The sequence below is a fragment of the Oxyura jamaicensis genome, chromosome 5 (genome assembly GCF_011077185.1).
Source record: "Oxyura jamaicensis isolate SHBP4307 breed ruddy duck chromosome 5, BPBGC_Ojam_1.0, whole genome shotgun sequence".
Taxonomy (NCBI): domain Eukaryota; kingdom Metazoa; phylum Chordata; class Aves; order Anseriformes; family Anatidae; genus Oxyura; species Oxyura jamaicensis.
Window position 1 is genome coordinate 39,239,954 of NC_048897.1, and position 19,748 is coordinate 39,259,701.

The following is a 19,748-nucleotide window of genomic DNA, read 5'->3' on the forward strand; positions in this document are numbered from 1 at the left end:
ACAGATGCAAGAGTACTATCCAACTCCATCCTTTTGTCCGGGTAGTTTGAATGGGTAATTCAGCTTTTGTGTAACTCAATTGAGGGGGCAAACATAAAGACAAGATTCTTGAGCGCTCAAGCTCCCTTTCCATGGATATCTGCACATCTCTTTAGAGATTTGTTCCTTTCCTACCTTTTTCTGACATCATCCTCCCCTGGAAAAAAAAAAAGTCTCTGATGGGGAACGGTTAAAAGTAGGCTAGCCCGGTCCCCCGTATTACATTGTCCTGTGCCAATGAAGCATGGTCAGTATCAGCCCCCAGACAGCTTCGGGGAGTGCAGAGAAAAGGGTGCCTAAACTTTCCTAACTCATCATCGGCACTTTCCCTTTGGATTGTGCCTTTAAAAAAAAAAGGCCTTGGTAGGGGTGAAGAGGATAGGGGAGAATGGTAGAAATCGCGGGGAAATGATTGTATTTATTAGCTGTCTTTCTGTGGCTGTCCCCATGGCAACAATTTGTGATGGCAAAGAATGTGAGAAGGGGAGGCTGATGCCTGATTGGGATGCTTTGTATTTGGCAAAGTGGCTCCTGATTGGCCTGAGAGAGCCCCGAACTCGGCGGAGTCGATATTCATTCAGCTTGCTCAAGTGCTTGCTCAACTGCCTCCACACACCGGCTGCCTCTGCTCCGCCGGGGTGGCGGTGTGTAACCTGCCTAACGAGATTAGCGGGAAGGGCTCTCCTCCACCAGCACCGCCGGAGAAGCCCCCGCGCGCCGGGTGAGTGTCCGTGCTTGCTTGCAGGGATGCTGGAGCAGCCGTCCCGGCTTCTCCTCCCCACCTAAGCCTCACCTAACAAGATTAAGCCAGCAGACCCCATGCCCGGGCAGCGCTGCGGGGCCACGGGTGTGCAGCAGTTCTGCCTGTGGCTTGCCTGCATGGAGGTGAGTTGATGGACAACTTGTGGGCTTAGCTGAGAAGTTTGACGACTTCCCGTATCCTCCCTCAGTTTTCTTGATGTGCTTTAAATGCAGGCATCATACTCCAAGCCTGCTCGCAGGTTGCCCGGGACGGATTATAAACTTTTAATGGAAAACTCTGCACGCGACGTCCAGTGAAATGGCATCGGACAGTGAGGTAAAAACCCTGCTGAACTTCGTCAACCTGGCCTCCAGTGACATCAAGGCAGCTCTGGATAAATCCGCTCCCTGCCGCCGGTCAGTGGACCACAGAAAATACTTGCAGAAGCAGCTCAAGAGGTTTTCTCAGAAGTACTCGCGGGTCCCGCGGTGCCACCCTGGCAAGCCGTCGGAGTGTGGCCCACGCCGGGGAGTGGAGGACAGGGCCCGTGGCTGCCAGCCCGAGGTGCCCGACCCTGGTCCCCACAGCGGGGCTGCTGCTGAGAAGGCGCTGCGGGCAGCCGAGGCGGAGGAGAGCCTGGCTGGGGAGCGGGCTTTGCTGGAGCAAAATCCCGAGGCCGGCAGGCCCGACCAGGTGCCCATGAGGAAACGACAGCTCCCTGCCTCCTTCTGGGAAGAGCCGCGGCCAGCCCAGAGCCTGCCATCCAGGGGCTTCCCCCCGGGCCCTGAGGGGCTGTCAGCCCCCAGAGACACTCCTCCCTTTGAGGGGAAGAAAAGCAAAAGGAGCCTGGACAGTGCTGGTCCTGAGAGCCCCCCTGAGCCTGCCCTGCATGCAGGGGAGAAAGACCCTGCTGGTGTCCTCTCAGGCCGGGTGGGTGCCTGGACCTGCTGCCCCTTCCCATGCCCTGGGCCAGCTGTGTACCAGCCCCCAGGGACGCTGCCCCCATCGTCCTTCCCAGGGCTGGGGCTGTGGAGGAAGAGTGCAGCCACACTGCCAGCCGAGGCACAGCCCTTCTGCAAGGAGGCGGAGGGAGCGGGACAGAAACTCTACAGACCCGTGGTTTTGAAACCCATCCCCACCAAGCCTGCTGTACCCCCACCGATTTTCAATGTTTTTGGGTATCTTTAGCCACGGAAAAGGGCTAGGGGGTGTCACACTGGACACGACAGCCCTTTAGAGAGAGCTGAAATGTCAGGTTGGGCAGTGGGTATGAGCTGCTGGCAGTGTGGGGAAGGAGCTTCTGTCCAGAGACGTCAGCAAACACGCTGTTGTCCTCCTGCACAGGCTGGAGTGAATCAGTAACTGTTTGGCCTCCATTCTCCTCTCACCACACGGGTGCAAATCAGGAATAAGCCTTATGAAGCTGGTGGCATGGCGTGTGAGGCAAACCAGGCCTCTTTTGTGGAAGCACATTGTTCAAGCTATGGCGAGGGGGCTCCGGGCCATTCACAGCCCGCACTTGTAACACCTAGGAGACCTCCTCCATGTGGGAACATCTTCCCAGAGTTGCCGTCTGGCCAGAACAGCGAAATGAAATGAATTAAACTGCTTGAAACAGTTTTTGTACTTTTAAGTAATTCTGGAGACGTCAAGATATTCAGGTCACTTCCTTTTGCATGCAAGAGACTGGAAGGACAGTATTTAATGTAGAAACCATGTTTGTGGATTCATTTAAGCTCTCCTTGTGTGTAAATACTGAGAGAATTAAAAAAATAAAGGAAGAAAGGAGGTAATTTTATTCTAGTGATTCTGCAAATGTAGTGTGTTTACTTTTGCCCCACTGGGTAGACACAGGTTTAATTTGCAACTGGTGGTTAGACACGAGGGCTGAAATCTCTGCCCATTCAGAGTGATGTAAATCAAATGTAATTCTTCTGAGGCTGGGAAATTAGCTGGTGTTAAACCAGTGTAAATGAAAGCCGAATGAATTTCTGCCTCAGAAATTGTTCTGCACCAACCAAAAAAAAAATGATAAATCGTCTAACTTGTTGAATACAAAACCATAAAATATGATAGAAAAGAGCATAGAATAGCCTGCCTTCATTTCTATCTAGCAGAGATCTTTTATTTTGCCTGATTTTAAGATCTAATCACAAGACCTGGCTAGAAATGTTTTGCACAATATTTTCTTAATTATTTTAGCAAAGTGGCATTGTAAAAGCTAATAGGTGATTTTTTTAAGTTAAGTTTTTCTTAAACCCATGGAGAAGGTTTTGCTAAGGCACAGAACAAGAGATCTGAAAGTTTTAATATTGGAGTTGTGTAACTATCCAGTTACACTGGAATAAATCACTCATGACAAGAGATGTGTGTTATGGCAGGGAAAAGGGACAGAGAATGGACATCTGTGACCTCCCCAGACCTGAACCTGCTCTTGCTAGAGTGAATGAGATCTTCTCCCAGGATTCAACAAAAAGTGGCCTCAATATCATTGGCCTCTGGCTACTGTAGCGCTCTATCACTCTTGGTATATCTGTGAAGAGAAAAACAGACCATGCTTTTTTCAAGAGCAGTCATGAAAATTTCATTCATTTGTTGCAATTTCCAATTTTGGTCATGAAAAAATTATCATCTTAAGCCACTGTGGAGTCTAATTTTGGATCTTGTGGTGGGACTTGGTGTTATGTAACCAGGCTGCAACTGTAGTTAGGACATAAAATACTTTCAGGCCAAAAGTAGCTTATTCTTTCCCCAAACCTCTCAGTTTATCCCAGTGATGTTTACTTTTATGGAAACAATGGCTGTATTGTGCTAGTCTAGCAGGTCGAAAGTAGAAGCAGAGATAGTTTTCATTGCTTTCTCACTGCTACCAGTACTTCATATATGTATCAAGCCTCTCCTATTGGAGACAGCAAAAAAATGTCTTTGGTAGCACATACATGCAACTACATGAAAGGTGCAAGGTGGTAAAGAGCTGGTCTAAGAGACAAAGGCATCAGGTTAGCTCTTGATCCAGAAGTGAAGATATGAATATACTTATGTCTTTATATTTTGTCTTTTGGGGAAAAAAAAATCTATGAGGAGACTGTCTCTCTCCACAAGGAGACTCCAACAAAAATCAGAGACAGTAGCCTGGGAAGAGAATTATGGCTCTTAGATTGCAGAGTCATAGGCAAGGTATTTTTTACAAGGAAACAGGAACACTTTCTCACATAAACAGCTCCGTGTCACTGTTGTAATTCAGATGAAGCCTGCTGCTGAACTACTCTCTCCCAGTGTTGCCAATCCAGAGCAGCCTCCTTGGCATCATTTTTGATTTCCCTCTGGGTGACCAGAGCAGCTCATGGAATGAGCAGCGGGTATTGCAAAGATTGCTGTGGGCAACTGCTCCTGCTTGAATTCAGGGGAGAAATTTGAAAGTGTTGCATATTGCACAAGAATATGGGTTTCTATCAACATTGAAATATTTGGCAAAGTGGGTAGCTTCTGCAGAAATTTTATTTCTGAAGAAATCCAGAAAATGAAGGGAGTTAAAAACAAGTTTCTACCTTTTAGATACCAAAATTTTTTGCTGTTTCTTTTTTAACTGTTTATTTGAATGTGTGGTGCTGTACATATGTGATGTAGCTTTATAGCATATTTTAAGTCAAAGTGTAGAACCAGACCATTCTGGTTCTATACTGCCAATGCATTTAAATTTACACACCCTCAGTTTCAGACTATGTTTAAAAGCCTTAAATTCCTTTGTGACATGGAACTTCCCTCCCCAGCCCAGAGCAGGAACTGGCCCTTGCTGGGTCTCTGAACTGGAGCAGCAGTGAAGTAAAATGCAAATGAACAGAAGAGAATTGCTAAGTATACTCAGAATCACTGAATGGAGATGCGTGAGACTTTCCAAAATGTTTGAGAAGAATAACAACTCTGTCTCCTCTCCAGCAATACTTTGTTCTCTCACTCCTGCAATTACCATCAAAATTATTAATTGTTCAAGCTTGGATTGATTCAGACTTTGCTATTTTAGTGTTTGGTTGTTCAATATTATTGTTCAGAACAGATGATAACCCTTCAGAGTCCAATAGTTTAATTCATACTTTGTTTGAAAGATGGAAACATAACGATTGAGAGCTGCTATTTACTACAGCAGTGCAAATTTAAACTGCTGAAACTACAATAGCTTTCATAAATAATGGGAAGGGAGAGGTAAATGAAAAAGCATTCATACAAAATAAACAATCAAAAAAGTGCACGAGAACATAAAGTGAATTGCACATGTTGCAGTAAGAAAAAGTACAGTAACCTGGTCATGAAATATTCCTACAACATTTCAGAAAAAGTCATCATCTCTGAAGGATTCTATCATGCTCTATAAAAACAAGCCACTTTTCCCTACACTAGGACAACTGATCTGCTTACAAACCTGGGTTGCTTGGGATATTGGGTATCTGTCTTTTCACAGTAACTTCTAGACAGATGCAGTAAATGATTGTCAAATTTTTTGCAGATTCAGTATCACACGTAAAACATTGTGTCAGTGACCGGAGTGTAGGAGAGGTAGCTGGCTCCATTTCAGTGCAAATAAATGTAAACTGACTGTATGAAGGTTTGCAGTAAGGATCAAGCAGAAAGGACACAATAACATAATTCCTAGATTCCCTCTTTAACATACTTGTCTCTCCTCTTTTTTGCTCTTCCCAAACCCAGTATGGGCTTGTTCAAGGACATAAAAAGAAATTGCAGCTTGTGAGATTTTTGCATACATAACAGTGCTGGTTCAGGGGAAATTCCCAGTTTGGGATGGCTAATGAAACCGCACCCCTGCAGTTATGCATGCAGGTGGTCATTTCGAATCCTTCCACCAGCCAGCAATCTCCAGGGCTCTCAGTGCACACCAAACAAATGCTTAAGTAAACGGTGTCCACCAGGCCGTGTTGTGTGTCTCACCCCCCACAATTCTGCTCTGTTACATTCATTTCATTTCAAGGATTTCTCTTCTGATTTACGTCAATATGAGTAAGACCCAGACCTTCACTGCTCAGCCCTGTAAAGTGAGGGATGCAAGACCTCCACAGGTGACTTTCCATTTTTCAAAATATTGCTTACAATTACAGGGCCTCCACTGGCAATACTGCTCTAAAGATGACAGACTCACAAAGGCTGGGGGAGGTTTCGGTGGCCTGCTCAGCCAGCTGTTCTCTGTACAGACAACAGTGGTGGCCAGCTCCTCTCTGGTGTCACTGGGAGGCTCCATCTTCTTGATGGCTGTACTGGGCAGATGGCACGGTGCCCCCAGGGACCTCACTCCTTCCTGTAGGAGACATGGGCTCATGCTGCTGGACAAGGGTACGGATCCTGGTAGTAATGGAAAGTAGTGAGTGATATTTTAACAGTGGAAGAATCGCACCTGACTTTCCAAAGCTTTGCAAGAAGGTGACAGTTCAGTGTGAATCAAAACTGGTTTTTCAACTGCTTTTGCATTTGGGAAGGGGACAGATAAGGTGAGTGCCCTTAGCTGTAACCATTTCTGCTTCTGCTCATGTCCTATCCCAAGAGTGCTGAACACATTTCATGCAAAACCATCACGGAATCTGGACTTCCGTGCCCACACAGACTTGTATGTGTGCGACACACTTTTAGTCCTGTGTTAAAATGTAAAACTCTACACAAAGAAAAGTTGGTGCAATGCATTTTCCCTGCTTGTATTTCTACCTGGTTCCATGGTACACAGGCCAATAAAGAAAGAACAGATGTGTCAGGTTTCTGGTGGCGAATCAAAACAAACCCTACTGCACAGCACCTTTGTCACCTAAGGTAAGAACAGGCATGCTTCTAGCATAAGATCTGTCAAGACATGGTTGCAAATTTAGGCTCTTTCATCTCTACTTAGGTGCCTGTGTGGGACCGAGGCATGCTTCAAATTGCAGTGGTTCAGCAAGGCACACCTGTCAACTGAGCTGCAGACACTGCCAATAACCCTTCGTGGGCTCCTCAGCCTCCCCAGCTGTGAGGGAATGTGACTTGTTAAAAACTTCAATAAAAGAATTTCACGGACAATTATGGTGGTTCAGCTGATAGATGGCAACTTGTTAAGCTGCCATAAATCAGTTGTGCATCTGAGCTGTAAATAGGTGACCTAATTTTCAAAGAAGCTGAGATAATAACTTTCATCAGTGTCAAAGGGAGCTAATAGATACTTCAGACTTCCAAAGTCAGGAAATTCAGGGCTAAATCCTTGGACTTTTATTCTGCCTTGGTAATATCTGACACCAAATATCCCATTGGCTTCAGTGGAACTACACCTGGCAGAAACAACTTGGCATTGTTTAGGCATACAAATAAAGATTTAGAAGCCTAATTCTGTGCTTTTGTTTTAATAAGTCTGCATTTCCTCATTTTGAGATAATCCCTCTTTTCTTCCAGTGATGGCATTGCTATAGCCACAGACGTCCAAGGAGGTAAGAGAGGTTGGATTTCATCGGTATGAGATCCTCCAGTGGAACAACAGATAAAGTTGGCTTGGCAGCGTTGTCTTTCCTATGTACCTTGCCTCTTTCTTCTCCGTCACTGTCCATGCTCCTCTAGGCCTTTGTTCTGTTCTGACATCAGCTTCATGACAGACTAAAGCTACTGTTTACAGTGCAGCTACTTCTAATTTACAGAAAAGAAAAATAAAAAATAGCTCAGAGTTTCTTTCAAACCCCCAGTCTAGAAAATTCTCTCAAGCAGAATTTCACCTCCTTCTTATTGCAAATGTAATACAACATGAACTGTATTTGCTATGTGTAAATACAATTCTTATATCCTTCTTAAATAAACTTTCCCTTGAGTATTGAAGGAATCAGCATATCTGGGTTTTAGTCTTTTTAAAAGTTCTGAGCTTTGAATGTTCAGAAATCAAGTACTCTACTCAATAAGAAAGGTCCAAAGAATAAAAGTGTAAGTGTTAACAAGCTGGTGTCAAACTATCAGAGAATCAGCAATCAGCACACTGAGCAGAAATCCAAAACACAGAATAGAAACTAAAATAAAAATCTCAGTCAGTGAATGAAATGTGATTGTTTTCCCAAATATGTTGACTCTTGACAACTTCTGAATTGTGATCACAGCAAGGATGCTAAGCTCCATCAGACCCCAATATACCTTTCAGTCTCCCACTGGTACTTGCTTCAGCACTATTCATTTTTCAGAGTTGCCTTTCATTTCTTTTCTTTGCAGACCAAGCTCTGAGGTGAATCACGTGTTTTCTCCCGCAAAACCTAATATTTATCTGTCTCCTCCATTTTCTTCTTACTTGTGCTCCAGAAGCATATTTCTTTTAGATTTCAGATTAATCATTGGAGTGCACTTGACCAAGCCAGCAGCAATTCCTCTCCCCTGTGCATGTCGTGCACCCTTATACCATGCCGATGGTGTCGGGTGCCGTGCCGGGAAGCCACTGCATGTCTGCTATGCCTGAGGTCACTGTGAGTAATCATGCTGTAGGTATCGAATCAGTCTGTGTGGGAGAGGCAAGGTGTCAATAAGTTTAATGCGGTTTCTTCCGATCAGGCTTCGTACCTTGACACGGCAAAGTTGGGCAAGGGGCCGTGGGGGCTCTGAAAGAGAGGGAAGTCAGAAATATGAGCAGAGCAGGTTTTAAACTCGAGAGGGACAGCTGGGACAGTGGCAAGAGGAGAATGGGAGGAGGAAAAAGGGGACTTCTGTAATGGAGGGATGATGTGTCTGGCATCAGTGGCTGCTCATTCATGGCATAGGGAAGGAAACAGGGCTGGAGGATGGGTGCTGTATCCCATCTCAGCCTAGCAGTGGGCTTTCTAGGAGGACTTAAGCAAGCTGCTTCACAGTACTCATCCTCTCCACTGAGAATAAATGCAATACCTTCCCAGTTTAGCTTGGTGCTGGACAACTAATTCTGATAATGTCTATAAAAGACTTTGGATCCTGTGAGAAAGAATATTTGAGGACAGCCACTGGTGCTTGCTGGCCTGCTGTGGAGATGATCATGCCATCTCAGGCCGCTTACCCTGATCTGCCTGCATCCCATGTGAAGCCAAATAAGCCTGCCTGCCCTGCAAAGGCTTTTTTCCAGTGGGTCAGATCCACAGCTGATGTTAAATCCATCAGAGTCAATTGCAACCCAGCAATTTCTAGTGCTTTGTAACTGGTCCAAAATGTAAACCAGTCGCAGGAGGGAAATCCTTCTGAGTTTAAGGGATGGATACTGACTGTCTGGTTCTGCATAGATCAGGTTAAAAACCTATAGGACTTTTCAACAGAAAGAATGGAAACTGTAAGAGGAGATGGTGACTGACGTTTTGAATCCAATGGTGAGACTATTTTTACTGGATTCTCTTTTGAGTGACCATACCTGCTTTTTCTTTAATGACAGCCCAGTCCTCATAGCTGTCTATATGCTCCTTGAGCCGGGAACAGAGCTGCACGTTACCCACGTAATCCAGGAGAACATCAATAATTGGCCCAGCCCAGCGACTCATCTCTGGAGTAGACACCATGTCACAAAACTTCAAGAAAAAGCAGATTTCGCTACAGTCAGTGAGAGACGAATGCACCCTCAGAAACTACAACAGCAACAATCCCAGCTACTTCGTTGGTCCCAAATTTCTACCAGCTGTGAAGGCTATTTCAAGTTTACCATGGGAAACCTTCTACTAAAGTCTCTATTTATTTATTTATTTATTTATTTATTTTCAACTGAGGACAGAATCACATTTTTGCAGCCTCAGGAGGACACAATACCCTGCTGGAGTCCCATCTCTGGAGCACAGAAAGGATGGTGAATTGTTTACAGGGTCTGACAGTTCTACTTCCAGGGAAATGGGAGGGAAGAAGTGCCCTCAGAGCTTCGCTGTTAGCAGGTGAGAGAGCTGCGGCAAGGTGCATACAGTTCAGGGCACTGTGACCTGTTGGGTTCCCTTTCTCTTCTTGGCATCTGCAGATGCCAAGGACAAGCTGCAGAGAACTCAGAGCTTTAGCATGGAGGGCTACTTATGGAAATACTGAAGCACAGAGCTGATGTTAAGCAGTGTCATTTCAAAAAAGTAGTTACTTCCTTCCCACTTTGATTTGAATGCATGTGTTTTACCAGACAGCTTCATCTATCTCTTAGGGTGCTGCATATGATGAAGATATCTCTGGATTTATCTGCATATGAGCAGTCAGATAAGCTAAGATGAACTAAATCATGCTGTGTGGATGAGAACTCAGACACATAGCTGGACACAATTGAATACTGGTGACTTATGCACCATCCATCTTCTTAATCACTGAGACTGTCTGCAGGCACCTTCCAAGCCCACCTCAGATGGGAAAGAAAATGCACCAGGCTAAACCTCTTTCAGTTTAAGCTCCTGTAACTAGATCTTGTTTGATTGTACATGTATGAGCACTAACTCATAATGCATTAATATTTTGTGTGGATATTCTTATTCAGAAATAAAATATTAGCACGCCTAGGAAGAATAAAGCTGTAGAGAATTATAAGGTCATTTCATTCAAGGTGAGAGCATTCTCAGAGGTGTTTACTGCTCTTCTGACGTCGTTTCTCTGAGCATCCCAATGTAACTTTTCTCAGAAAAAATTAAGTATAGTAATGCTTTGAGGATCCCAGTGGACAACCCAGAATTTTCTACCAAACTGTTTATAGGAAATTCTGTTTGGGATATCTGACATTCTCCAGTGTGTATGCCCTTACCATGCAGTTACACATACAATGTGCAAACTGGGGCTCTGCACTACACCTCCAAGCATTAACTCCACTTTGACAGAATTTAAATGAGGACACAGTTTCAGAGTAATGAAACTCTGGATCTTATTGCTCCCCTCTTGTCTCTGCCAGAGACTTTGCCTGTCTTTTTCTCTCTTCCCTATTCACGAGCTCATCCTACAAAAATGTTTTCCAGATAAAAATGTTCCAAAACATGTTACAAGAAAAAAAAGCAGAGCAAATTGAAGCAAAATAATGCAAAACTGCAAATACAGGCAGCCGAATTGTCTCGAGGACAGAGGGACTCAGGCCTCGGAACATACTTTGCCTGAAGTCTTGGCAGGCCCCCGATTGCCCTCTCGCGGCAGTAGGTTGCTTCACTCCCCAAGTCCGTGGTTCTGACACTGCAATTCGGGAAATGGGGACAGAGACAGCGTGCGTTTTTCTGCACTCACTTTCTCCAGGAAACACTAATTCAGTAGAAGCAATAATGATTTATAGCTATGTATTTTTCAAATCCACCTCCAATAGCTCATAGTCTTACTGTGTAAAGACTAATTCAGGTTTATTTTCCTTATGTAATTCCATACAGAAAAATAAGAAATGCACATCTTTTGTGTAGAAAAGGCTCCCGTTTCATATGATGCTCTGTATTTTAGAATACAAACCATATCACAGCCATGTCACAAAGCTAGACCATACAAGCCTTACTTTTATTAGCCAGAAACCTAGCAATAAGAAGCAAATTTAAAATAATACTGGAAGGAAGGCATCACTTTTTCTGCTCTGTGTGCATTTGTCCCTCACCAATCTCTCTCTAGGCACAGATATAAATTTACACAGCTTTTGCTTCTTCTGCCTCACGTGGTCTGACTTTTGAGGTGATAGCTCTGTTTGTGTGTGACCCAATATTTTGTTACATGTTAAAAATAGTCTTAGGTGACATCCAGAAGGAAATACCACATTTAACTAAGTAAAACCAAACCAATTTATTTGTGGCTGGGATATCACAGAGGGTACAGACAAATCCTCTCTCTTTGCCTTGGAACTCCAGCCTTCTTTCATTCTACTTCCTATCTTATCGTGGTTCAAGACTCAGAAATTACTCAGTTTATTGGTGTCCATTTCTTTGGCCTAAGGGACACTATCTTCCAAATCACACAAAGGTACAGTTCAGCTATACAGGAGTTAACTTACTGCTTCCCTCATGCTTTGCAATAGAGAGAGGGGACTGCCATGCTGAGAGTTTTTGTAGTGTCTTATGTTGAAGGATAGTAAATTGTGACTGGAGGGTTATATTTTCCTTGAGATATTTTGGAAGGAGTCAACAGGCAAAGATCACACACATAAAAAAGTGAAATCTGAGATTATGCATTGTCATTTAGGGGGCTGAGAATCCAATTCCAGCTCAATGGAAAAGGTAGCTGAGATTTGGAAGGGACTGCAGAGATAGACATGTAACTCATGGTCATCTAAAACCTGTAAGTGGCTTTGAAAACATGGAGTCATTGATCTAAATCTCCTACTTGTTTGAAAACCGAATATAATGTGCAATCATGTAGCTAAAGCAGTGATTTATACACCCTCTCCCTGGCTGCTTTTCCAGTTTACATTCACTAGTTTACCCTCATAAAGTGAAGGGCTATACATTTTTAATTTAACCATGAGTTTAAATTCTCTATTAGATAAAGCAGGTGTTACAGGGTGAGAAACACAAGCATGTCTCTATTGCCCATTTGACACTGCCTGTCAAGAAAACATGCTTCCTTCCTGGCACCTCAGGTCCAGAGGAAAAGAGCATTGTGGATCTGACAGCAAAAGCTGTCAAGATGCCTATAATTCACCTGAAATTCAGGCTAGGGAAACAGCAGATTTTGCCTATCTTCCCTCTCCCTCCCCCGCTCTCCCTCCTTCATTGAACATGGACTTGGAGCTCTCGCATACTCCTATTAAGCCTTATTTTTATGTAAGTAAAGTAGGACTAAAGGCAACTTCTCTCACAGGAAAGGTGGGAAAAGAAATACATGAAGTTATCTAGATATATAGGTGAGAGATATCCTCAGAAGTGCTAAAGGTAGATTTAGTTGTGCTTACCTGTATTACAGTTGGCTCTGTGGACAGCTGAGGATCATTAAGTCTGTCCCGTCTGTAATTTAATGCAGGGTGTGGGCAATTTCCATACTGACACTGAAAACAGGAAACTGCATCACAGCCCAGATCAAGGAGATACTTCAGCACAGAAAGGTACTTCATTGAAAACATGATGGTTGCTGGAAATGTGGTGGGATGGCTCGAAATGTAGGCATTGATGTTTGCTCCATGGTCGAGAAGCAGCTTCATGGTCTTCAGGCAACCGTGGCGGATGGAGATGAGCAAGGGGTTGATGAGGTCAACATTGGGGTTGGCTCCAGCCTGCAGCAGGAGCTCTGTTGCGTAGATATTGTTGTTAAAAACAGAAAAATAGAGGGGGGTGGTGCGTCTGTCCTCATAAAGGCAGGAGCGTTCAGTGGAGAGGCTGGTATTCACCTCATAGCCAGCATCAATCAGCTCTTCCAAGATGTCATCGTTGTTGCGCTCGGCTGCTAAATGCAGGGGGCTAATGCCGCTGCGCTTGACACGGGTGCGGCTGGTCACGGGGATCAGCATGGAGACAATCCTGATGGGTGGAGAGCCAGTGAGCAGTGGTGAGCTCTAGTGGATCTACTGCAAATCCTTGCTTTGTGGTTGTAACCTTAAGAGCCTACTAACTGGCACTGGAACAACTCATTCAGAGCAAAACCAGAGAGTGAACTTGTAACCTGTCTTCATCTCCCTGTTCTTACCTTGATGAAAATGCGAGTTAGGTGACTCCTCTTAGAGGAACAAATTTTTTGAAATCATCTCTCAGTTTCTGTGAGGTACTGACAGCCACAGGGGCACTTACAATGGAAGAGACAATGTGCTGCCTCCTCACCTATCCTGCTGTAACTCACTTCTGTGCCACAACCCAAATGGCAGACACCCAGATGGGCTTTCCCAGATGTTCTGCACCTCCACCACTGCACTGTGGGTAGAAGCCAGAAGAACTGCCTGAGGAAGCAGGTTGGACTTGTTGAAAGAGGGGTTGTAGGTCCCCACCTCCATCATGATAGCTCTGTTGCTAAGTGCTCACCACACAAGAAGTTGGTAGGCCTCATGGGTCACAGCTGCAGCAAGAGGCTTGAGACCAGAAAAAGTATGAAACCAAACCTTCCTCTGTGGGACAGAGCTAGGATAAACTATATATTTGGTTTCCAGACCTCCATGCCAGATTTTACAGTTCAGTTATTACCCTGGATTGAGCCCCGTCCTGGAGGACCTCACTGTGCAGCTTTTGGCCGTGGCAAATCCGTGGGGCTATCAACATCCATCCCAGATCATGGGGAGCCAAAAAGATAATTAGGAAAGGGGAGAAAAAGAAACACAAATATTTTCTAGGCTGGTTGCCATGCTTTTAGCCCAGGGAGAAAAAATGTACAGCCAAGTCCTAAACCCCAGTAACCAGGGATTGCTATTGGAAAGTGTGATGCAGCCTTTAGCACAGCAACATAAATCAGGCTGCTCTAATTATGTATTCAGCATTTCAAATATATGATGTACAAGGCCCCTGCCATTGCAAATCCATGAGCATCTTATGTCTCCACAGGTGTCACTGGAGCTGCATAACCAGACCTATGTGTTAAACCCTCATTTCCTGCTCATAGAGTTGGGCATTTTAGCTAAGGTGCTAGCCTGATTCTGTAAATACAGACAAGTCACCTAGATCTAGATCTAGAAAGAGAGTATGAACCATCAGACCTGAGCCTGCCTACTGTGCCAGGAGATGCCCATGCTCCCTATGGGATACCTGCAGAGACAGGGACATCTAAAAAAGGGACTTGTGGCAGCCAGCAAGTTAAGCACCTCCTCCTCCTCCCTCATGCAGATGACTCTATCTGGCGTTCAACAGCTCTTCTAACAGACATGTAGAGCTCAGTTTCCTGATGAGTAGTACCTCTCTTCTTTAAAATATGGCACATCTTCAGATGGGCTTCAATGGCTGGTTCCAACACTAAGCTCTCAAAAGTATATTTACATATCGAACTAAGCAAAATATAAGCCCTAGTCTCAGGAAAAAAAAACTTTGCTTGTGATCCATTGAATGATCCTGTGAAAGACTGAGCCTCCAGTGCTCCCAGAAGAGTTGAAGATGCGTAACACTTTACAGTATATGTTCCCATTTACATGGTGGACAGTTGATGTCTCCAAGTTACTTCTACACCTTATCTTGTAAACAGAAGTTGTGTTGTTGTTGTTTTAAGTTATGTAAATACTTTGGGAAGTGAAGTACTTTTTTTTTTTTTTTTTTTTTTTTCCCTTCCAGCATCCTCACTCATTCCAGCACTGTGATGGTCACCAGGGAGCAAGAGGATTGGATGTCGGTGAGCTGGCAACTTTCCACCATTCGCAAATGTTTTCTATAAGAGCCCTAATAGCAAAAAGGGCACAAAGCACTGTGAGGACACCATGCCAAGTGCCAGAATTAATCATCCCATGATCAACTCTTTTGAAGATTTAAGGGTCTGTTTTGCTCTTTCCCTCCAGAATATGTGCTTCAACCAGATCTTCACATCTGAGGTCTAACCTGCCTCATTTCTGTCTGCAAGGGACCTGAACCTCACCACAGGGGTGCCACACTGAGGCTTTAAATCCAAATGCTGCAGAGCCACAGAAATCAGTACAATCCCTGTACCTCAGACTTTGTTGGGAGAACAAAAAGGAAAGCCTGGAATCATCATATTTTATCAGAGTCTAGTTCTGTATCTACTACCTGTCTGTTCCTTCTTCCTTCAAAGTGAGTTGGTTCAGTAATGTGGTGTCTCCACCACTGCAGTCTTTCCTGTCTGGTGGGAAGGAGAACAGAGCTCAAGTGAAGGCAGCCAAGGCTGGACAAGCCATGCCACAGCTTGTATCTGTCACAAGGCTGAGATTCTTACACAGTTTTGAAATAGTGCTGAGTTTTCCCTTATCCCTGATACCCGCTTTTGGGATCTCCATTTCCTAGAAATTATAGGGAAGAGGCAGAGAGCATTCTTACTATGAGTGTGCCAAGAGATTATTGACTTGCATTTACTTAATAAATCTGCCCACACTTCACAAACTCTTCTCAGCTCCTTGGTCCCAAGGGGGAAGGAGTTAAATGACTGCTTGCGATTGTCCTACGGCTGATGAGATGACTCTTATGAAGATCATGTCAGTATTGACAAGGTGTCATTTAAAATAAACAAACACCGAGCCACAAGAGTTGACAGCTGAGCCCTGGGACTACATTCTTTGCTTTTTGATGGTAGGGAGCCTTCGTGCTCTGGCAAAAAATTGAAGCATGAAATTCCTGCAGAATTACGTATTAAATCTACAGGAATACAAAGAGAGGTCACCATGAAGGGTGTTATTTTACTGAATACCAAAGGAATTAAGACCGATCAGCCAATTGGGCTAAAGCTTTGTCATTTAGATAAATATTTATAAGAGATCTTTTTCTTTTTTCATCCTCTTGCAATTCTGTTTGCAGCAGTTGGGCACAAAAATTTGTGCTCTCAGTCTTTTCCAAGTGAACAAATACGGAGTTTGAGCTGAATTCTGGTCTCATTTATGCTGGTCAGTGCTAGCAATGATAGACGTGACCTCTGAATTAGGCCCTTTCTTTCATAACATAGGGATGGACTCCGGTTGCAGACTTTCCATGTAAATTTGTTTTCAGATTGGGGCGTGGATCTTCTGAGGGGAAGAATAGATTCAGAGAGCTGGTCTAGACTATACAGATTGGATTCAGATCAATTTACTGTACTGTTGGATTAACTTTTTTGAAAGTGAGCGACTGGAGCTGGTTTTTGTCTCTGGCACATTTCTGATCTAGAATGTGTTTGTTTTCAAGAAACTGTCTTTGTAAGTCAAACCCTGCAGAAAATGTTGAATCATTCCTGTATTAGTCTATGCAAGATATTTATGTACATGCTCGAAGCATATATACCAATTACGTAAATTCACACTGGGCTGCCCTCTGAATACAGATTCCACAAAGAAGCAGGCCTACTGCAATTGCAGAAAATAAATATCCTCAGGTCTATCAAAGTGATTTGAGAAGTGTAATTGGGATTCGCATACGGGCCAAAATGCTAAGAGAAAAGATACTGTGGGGAGGTGTAGCACTGTCAAAAGTTTTCATTCCTTAGACATCGTGAAATATATAAGAATCTGCTCTAGCAGTCTGCAAAGATAGTTTTACTACCTAGAAATATCCTTTGCAGTTGGACATACTCCCTCTTTTAATCACTGCTTAAAGGATTTTGACAGAAATTGCTATAGTCAGAAGAGTCCACTAAAGTCACCAAGGGGTCTGTCACTGTAACCAGAGATGTGACTGTGTTTTGCAAAAACATCTGTGGGCTGTGGCAAGGGATTAAAGGTGGGAGCTGAAACTCACCCTGGGATCAGAAGGAAATGCTCAGGAGTTCAGGCTCATAAGCAGGTTTCAATGTCAGTTCCTATTGGGTCTTGAAAGAGATAGGGAAGCACTACTTACGTGACAGTGCAACAATCCCACACCTAGACAACATCTAAACTGACGTCATTTATTTCAGGCAGGACTGTGTTCTCCTATTAGGAAAAACTACTTCAGGGGACTGGTAAATCTACTCAATTCCTGGTTATTTTTTTCCATTAGGTACTTTTCTCAGTGTTTACAGAATATAATCAGTTCTATCCCAAAGACACTTAATTTAAAAAAAATAAATAAAAAGTATATTTTTATGAATTTGTCTGTTCCATGAAAGAGTATTTAATCACTCACTAACAAGCATATTTTCCAGACCTTGGATGATCCTTATACTTCTTTTCTGAAGCTTTTCCAATTTCCTGAAAGCCTTCTGAAAGGCAGGATACCACAACTGGACACCATATTCTAGCAACAATCTCACTAATGCCCTAAAGATTCACTTAACCACTTCCTGCTGTCAGCAGCTAAATTATGGCTAATAAAACCTGAAAACACCAGAGATGAATGCAGCATGTTCTGCTTGTGGAGAAGAATCACTAAGGGCTTATTTAAGTAGGAAAATGATTGCAGACTAGGCTATGTTGTGATAGCTATTGAATACTAACCCACTGTACAGATGCTTTTTTATTCTATCTTAAGCATACTTTGTGGAGCTCAGTTTAATCCACTCTCAAGATACATGGAGTTATTAGCTGTAATAGGTGATGTCAAAGCTAGAGGGACCTTTCACCTCACATCCCTGCTCACACCACCCCATCCTGAAAATAAACTCTGTTCAGTTTATGATTTCCAACCTAAGCTCTGAAAGCGGCAGCTCCCTTGCTTGCAATGCTCAGAATTGGATCTGGAACATTACGTTCTCCTTTTCATAAGGACTTCATATTTTTATCTAAAAGATGAAATTATGAAATGAACTAAAACTTACTCGCAAATCCCTTTTTTGGCTGCTATGTGAAGAGGTAACAGGCCATCCTTATTGGCTCTGTTAGCATCAGCTCCTTGGGACAAAAGAAATTCCACAATAGGTACATGTCCATTTTTACAAGCTTCATAAAGAGCAGAGGCATTATCACTGGCTTGAGTGTTTATATCAGCACCTAGGAAGGAAGAAAATCTTTGTAGTACCAAAAGGTTAAAATAAGATGGGAGCAACATACTTTGAATGAACACACAAATCTCTATGACATTGGAGTTATACCATGTGCAGAAAGAGGATGTGAATGAAGTCTTATCACAGCAAAATGACAATGTGATACAGTTACATTATAGATCTCCACTGGCTTTTACTATGATGTGAATTTTATGAGGGAATCATACTCTTACTCACAGGCTGCTGGGGAAAGTAAAGTGATAAAATGACAATGCACGCTAGGAAAGCAGAGATACTCTCAGGATAAAATGCACAGTGGGTGTCAAACATGAGATCCCAGTTGTGAATGGAGGCTCCATTCAGCTGTGTCTCAAAGACAAACGCTTTAAAATATGCTTGTTCTTTATTTATCATGGCCTTTTCTTTGGACACAATAATTCCATTAGTACTTATATATTTACACTATGCATATATAACATTCCTGAGCAGAAGTGTGGACTAGATTACCTCAATAGTAACTCTCCAAAGTAAATTATTATATGATTATGTATTTATGTATTTATGATTTATATATTTATTTCATTTTTAAATTGTTTATAATCTATATATTTATGTAGGTACATATGTATGTACTATTTATATACATAGTATATACTTATGTATATACTATTTATAACATATTTCAATTTTCATACATATACAGGCTGAAACAGGATTTTATAAAGACACCTGCATAGTTCTAAACAAGAATTCTAATCAGCTTTCATTTGGGCAAGTCTTACTCAATGAATATTTCATTTCAAAACTTAGCACCTAAAGCTTTATCTTTCCATTTTATGAGGCTTCAACTTAGGCCCCAAACGGTAAATTTTACCTAAGAAAAGATAAGTATTATTGATGAACTACTATTTGGGGCATTTTTTCATGTACTCTAGTGGGTGCTTGTCTTAATAAACAACAAGCAAGAATAAACCAAGCCCTGGTTCTATTTGGCCAGAAACAGCTTGGAATCTTGCTTTTTTCTGTGCTAGACATTTAAGGCCTGGCAGACTGAATTTTGACTGCAATATACTCTACCATGCGGTCCTGGGGGAAGGCTGCTCTATATGCATCCTAAATGGGAATGACAGTTCACTGGAGTTTTGCTTCTAAACTCCAATAAAGGAGTCAATCAGTCTCCCATTTGATCATGAAAAATCCCTGCCAAAGAGAACATTTCCCTGTGCTCTCACCCCAAAATGAAACATCTGTGTTGTGTTTGGCCCTTTGAAGATGTTGTAGCTGGAAACATCAGGAGAATTGCAGTGACAAAACATAACACAGGACTACGTTCTTAATGAAAAAGAAATGAAAAAGAAACCTTTTTTATGACGAACATTGCTCATTGTAAACAATGCAGTGATATCATTTCTGGGATTCTCAGAGGAGCTTTTGAGGGCTTGAAACAACTGGAGAGTTTTATTAGATTTTCTCTTGTGTATTTTTCTCAAAATTGAACTTTAAGAAACTCATAATATCTATCAAAGTTGAAACATAAATCACATTCCAGCTTAGTTTCTAAAATTGTGGGCAGTCTGGTGGACTAAATGGTCACATAAAACTG

At 42.9% G+C, this 19,748-nt stretch overlaps 2 protein-coding genes across 3 annotated transcripts in view; one reads left to right on the forward strand and one right to left on the reverse strand.

Annotated features, from left to right (window-relative positions):
- Window positions 1–444: 444 nt before the first annotated feature.
- On the forward strand, window positions 445–2,775 carry FAM181A (family with sequence similarity 181 member A). Its single transcript, XM_035328391.1, has 2 exons — window positions 445–760; window positions 1,015–2,775. The coding sequence occupies exon 2, from the start codon at window positions 1,100–1,102 to the stop codon at window positions 1,967–1,969; it is 870 nt and encodes a 289-aa protein (XP_035184282.1). The 5' UTR covers window positions 445–760; window positions 1,015–1,099; the 3' UTR covers window positions 1,970–2,775.
- Window positions 2,776–4,353: 1,578 nt separating this feature from the next.
- Window positions 4,354–19,748, reverse strand: part of ASB2 (ankyrin repeat and SOCS box containing 2) — a 30,443-nt gene continuing 15,048 nt past the window's right edge. For both annotated transcript variants that reach the window (XM_035328390.1, XM_035328389.1), the window contains 4 exons: window positions 17,981–18,152; window positions 12,597–13,158; window positions 9,147–9,300; window positions 4,354–8,373 (listed from right to left, as the gene is read on the reverse strand). In XM_035328390.1, coding sequence (XP_035184281.1) covers window positions 8,237–8,373; window positions 9,147–9,300; window positions 12,597–13,158; window positions 17,981–18,152 — 1,025 coding nt within the window. In that variant the 3' untranslated portion in view covers window positions 4,354–8,236. The remainder of the gene's footprint in view (window positions 8,374–9,146; window positions 9,301–12,596; window positions 13,159–17,980; window positions 18,153–19,748) is intronic.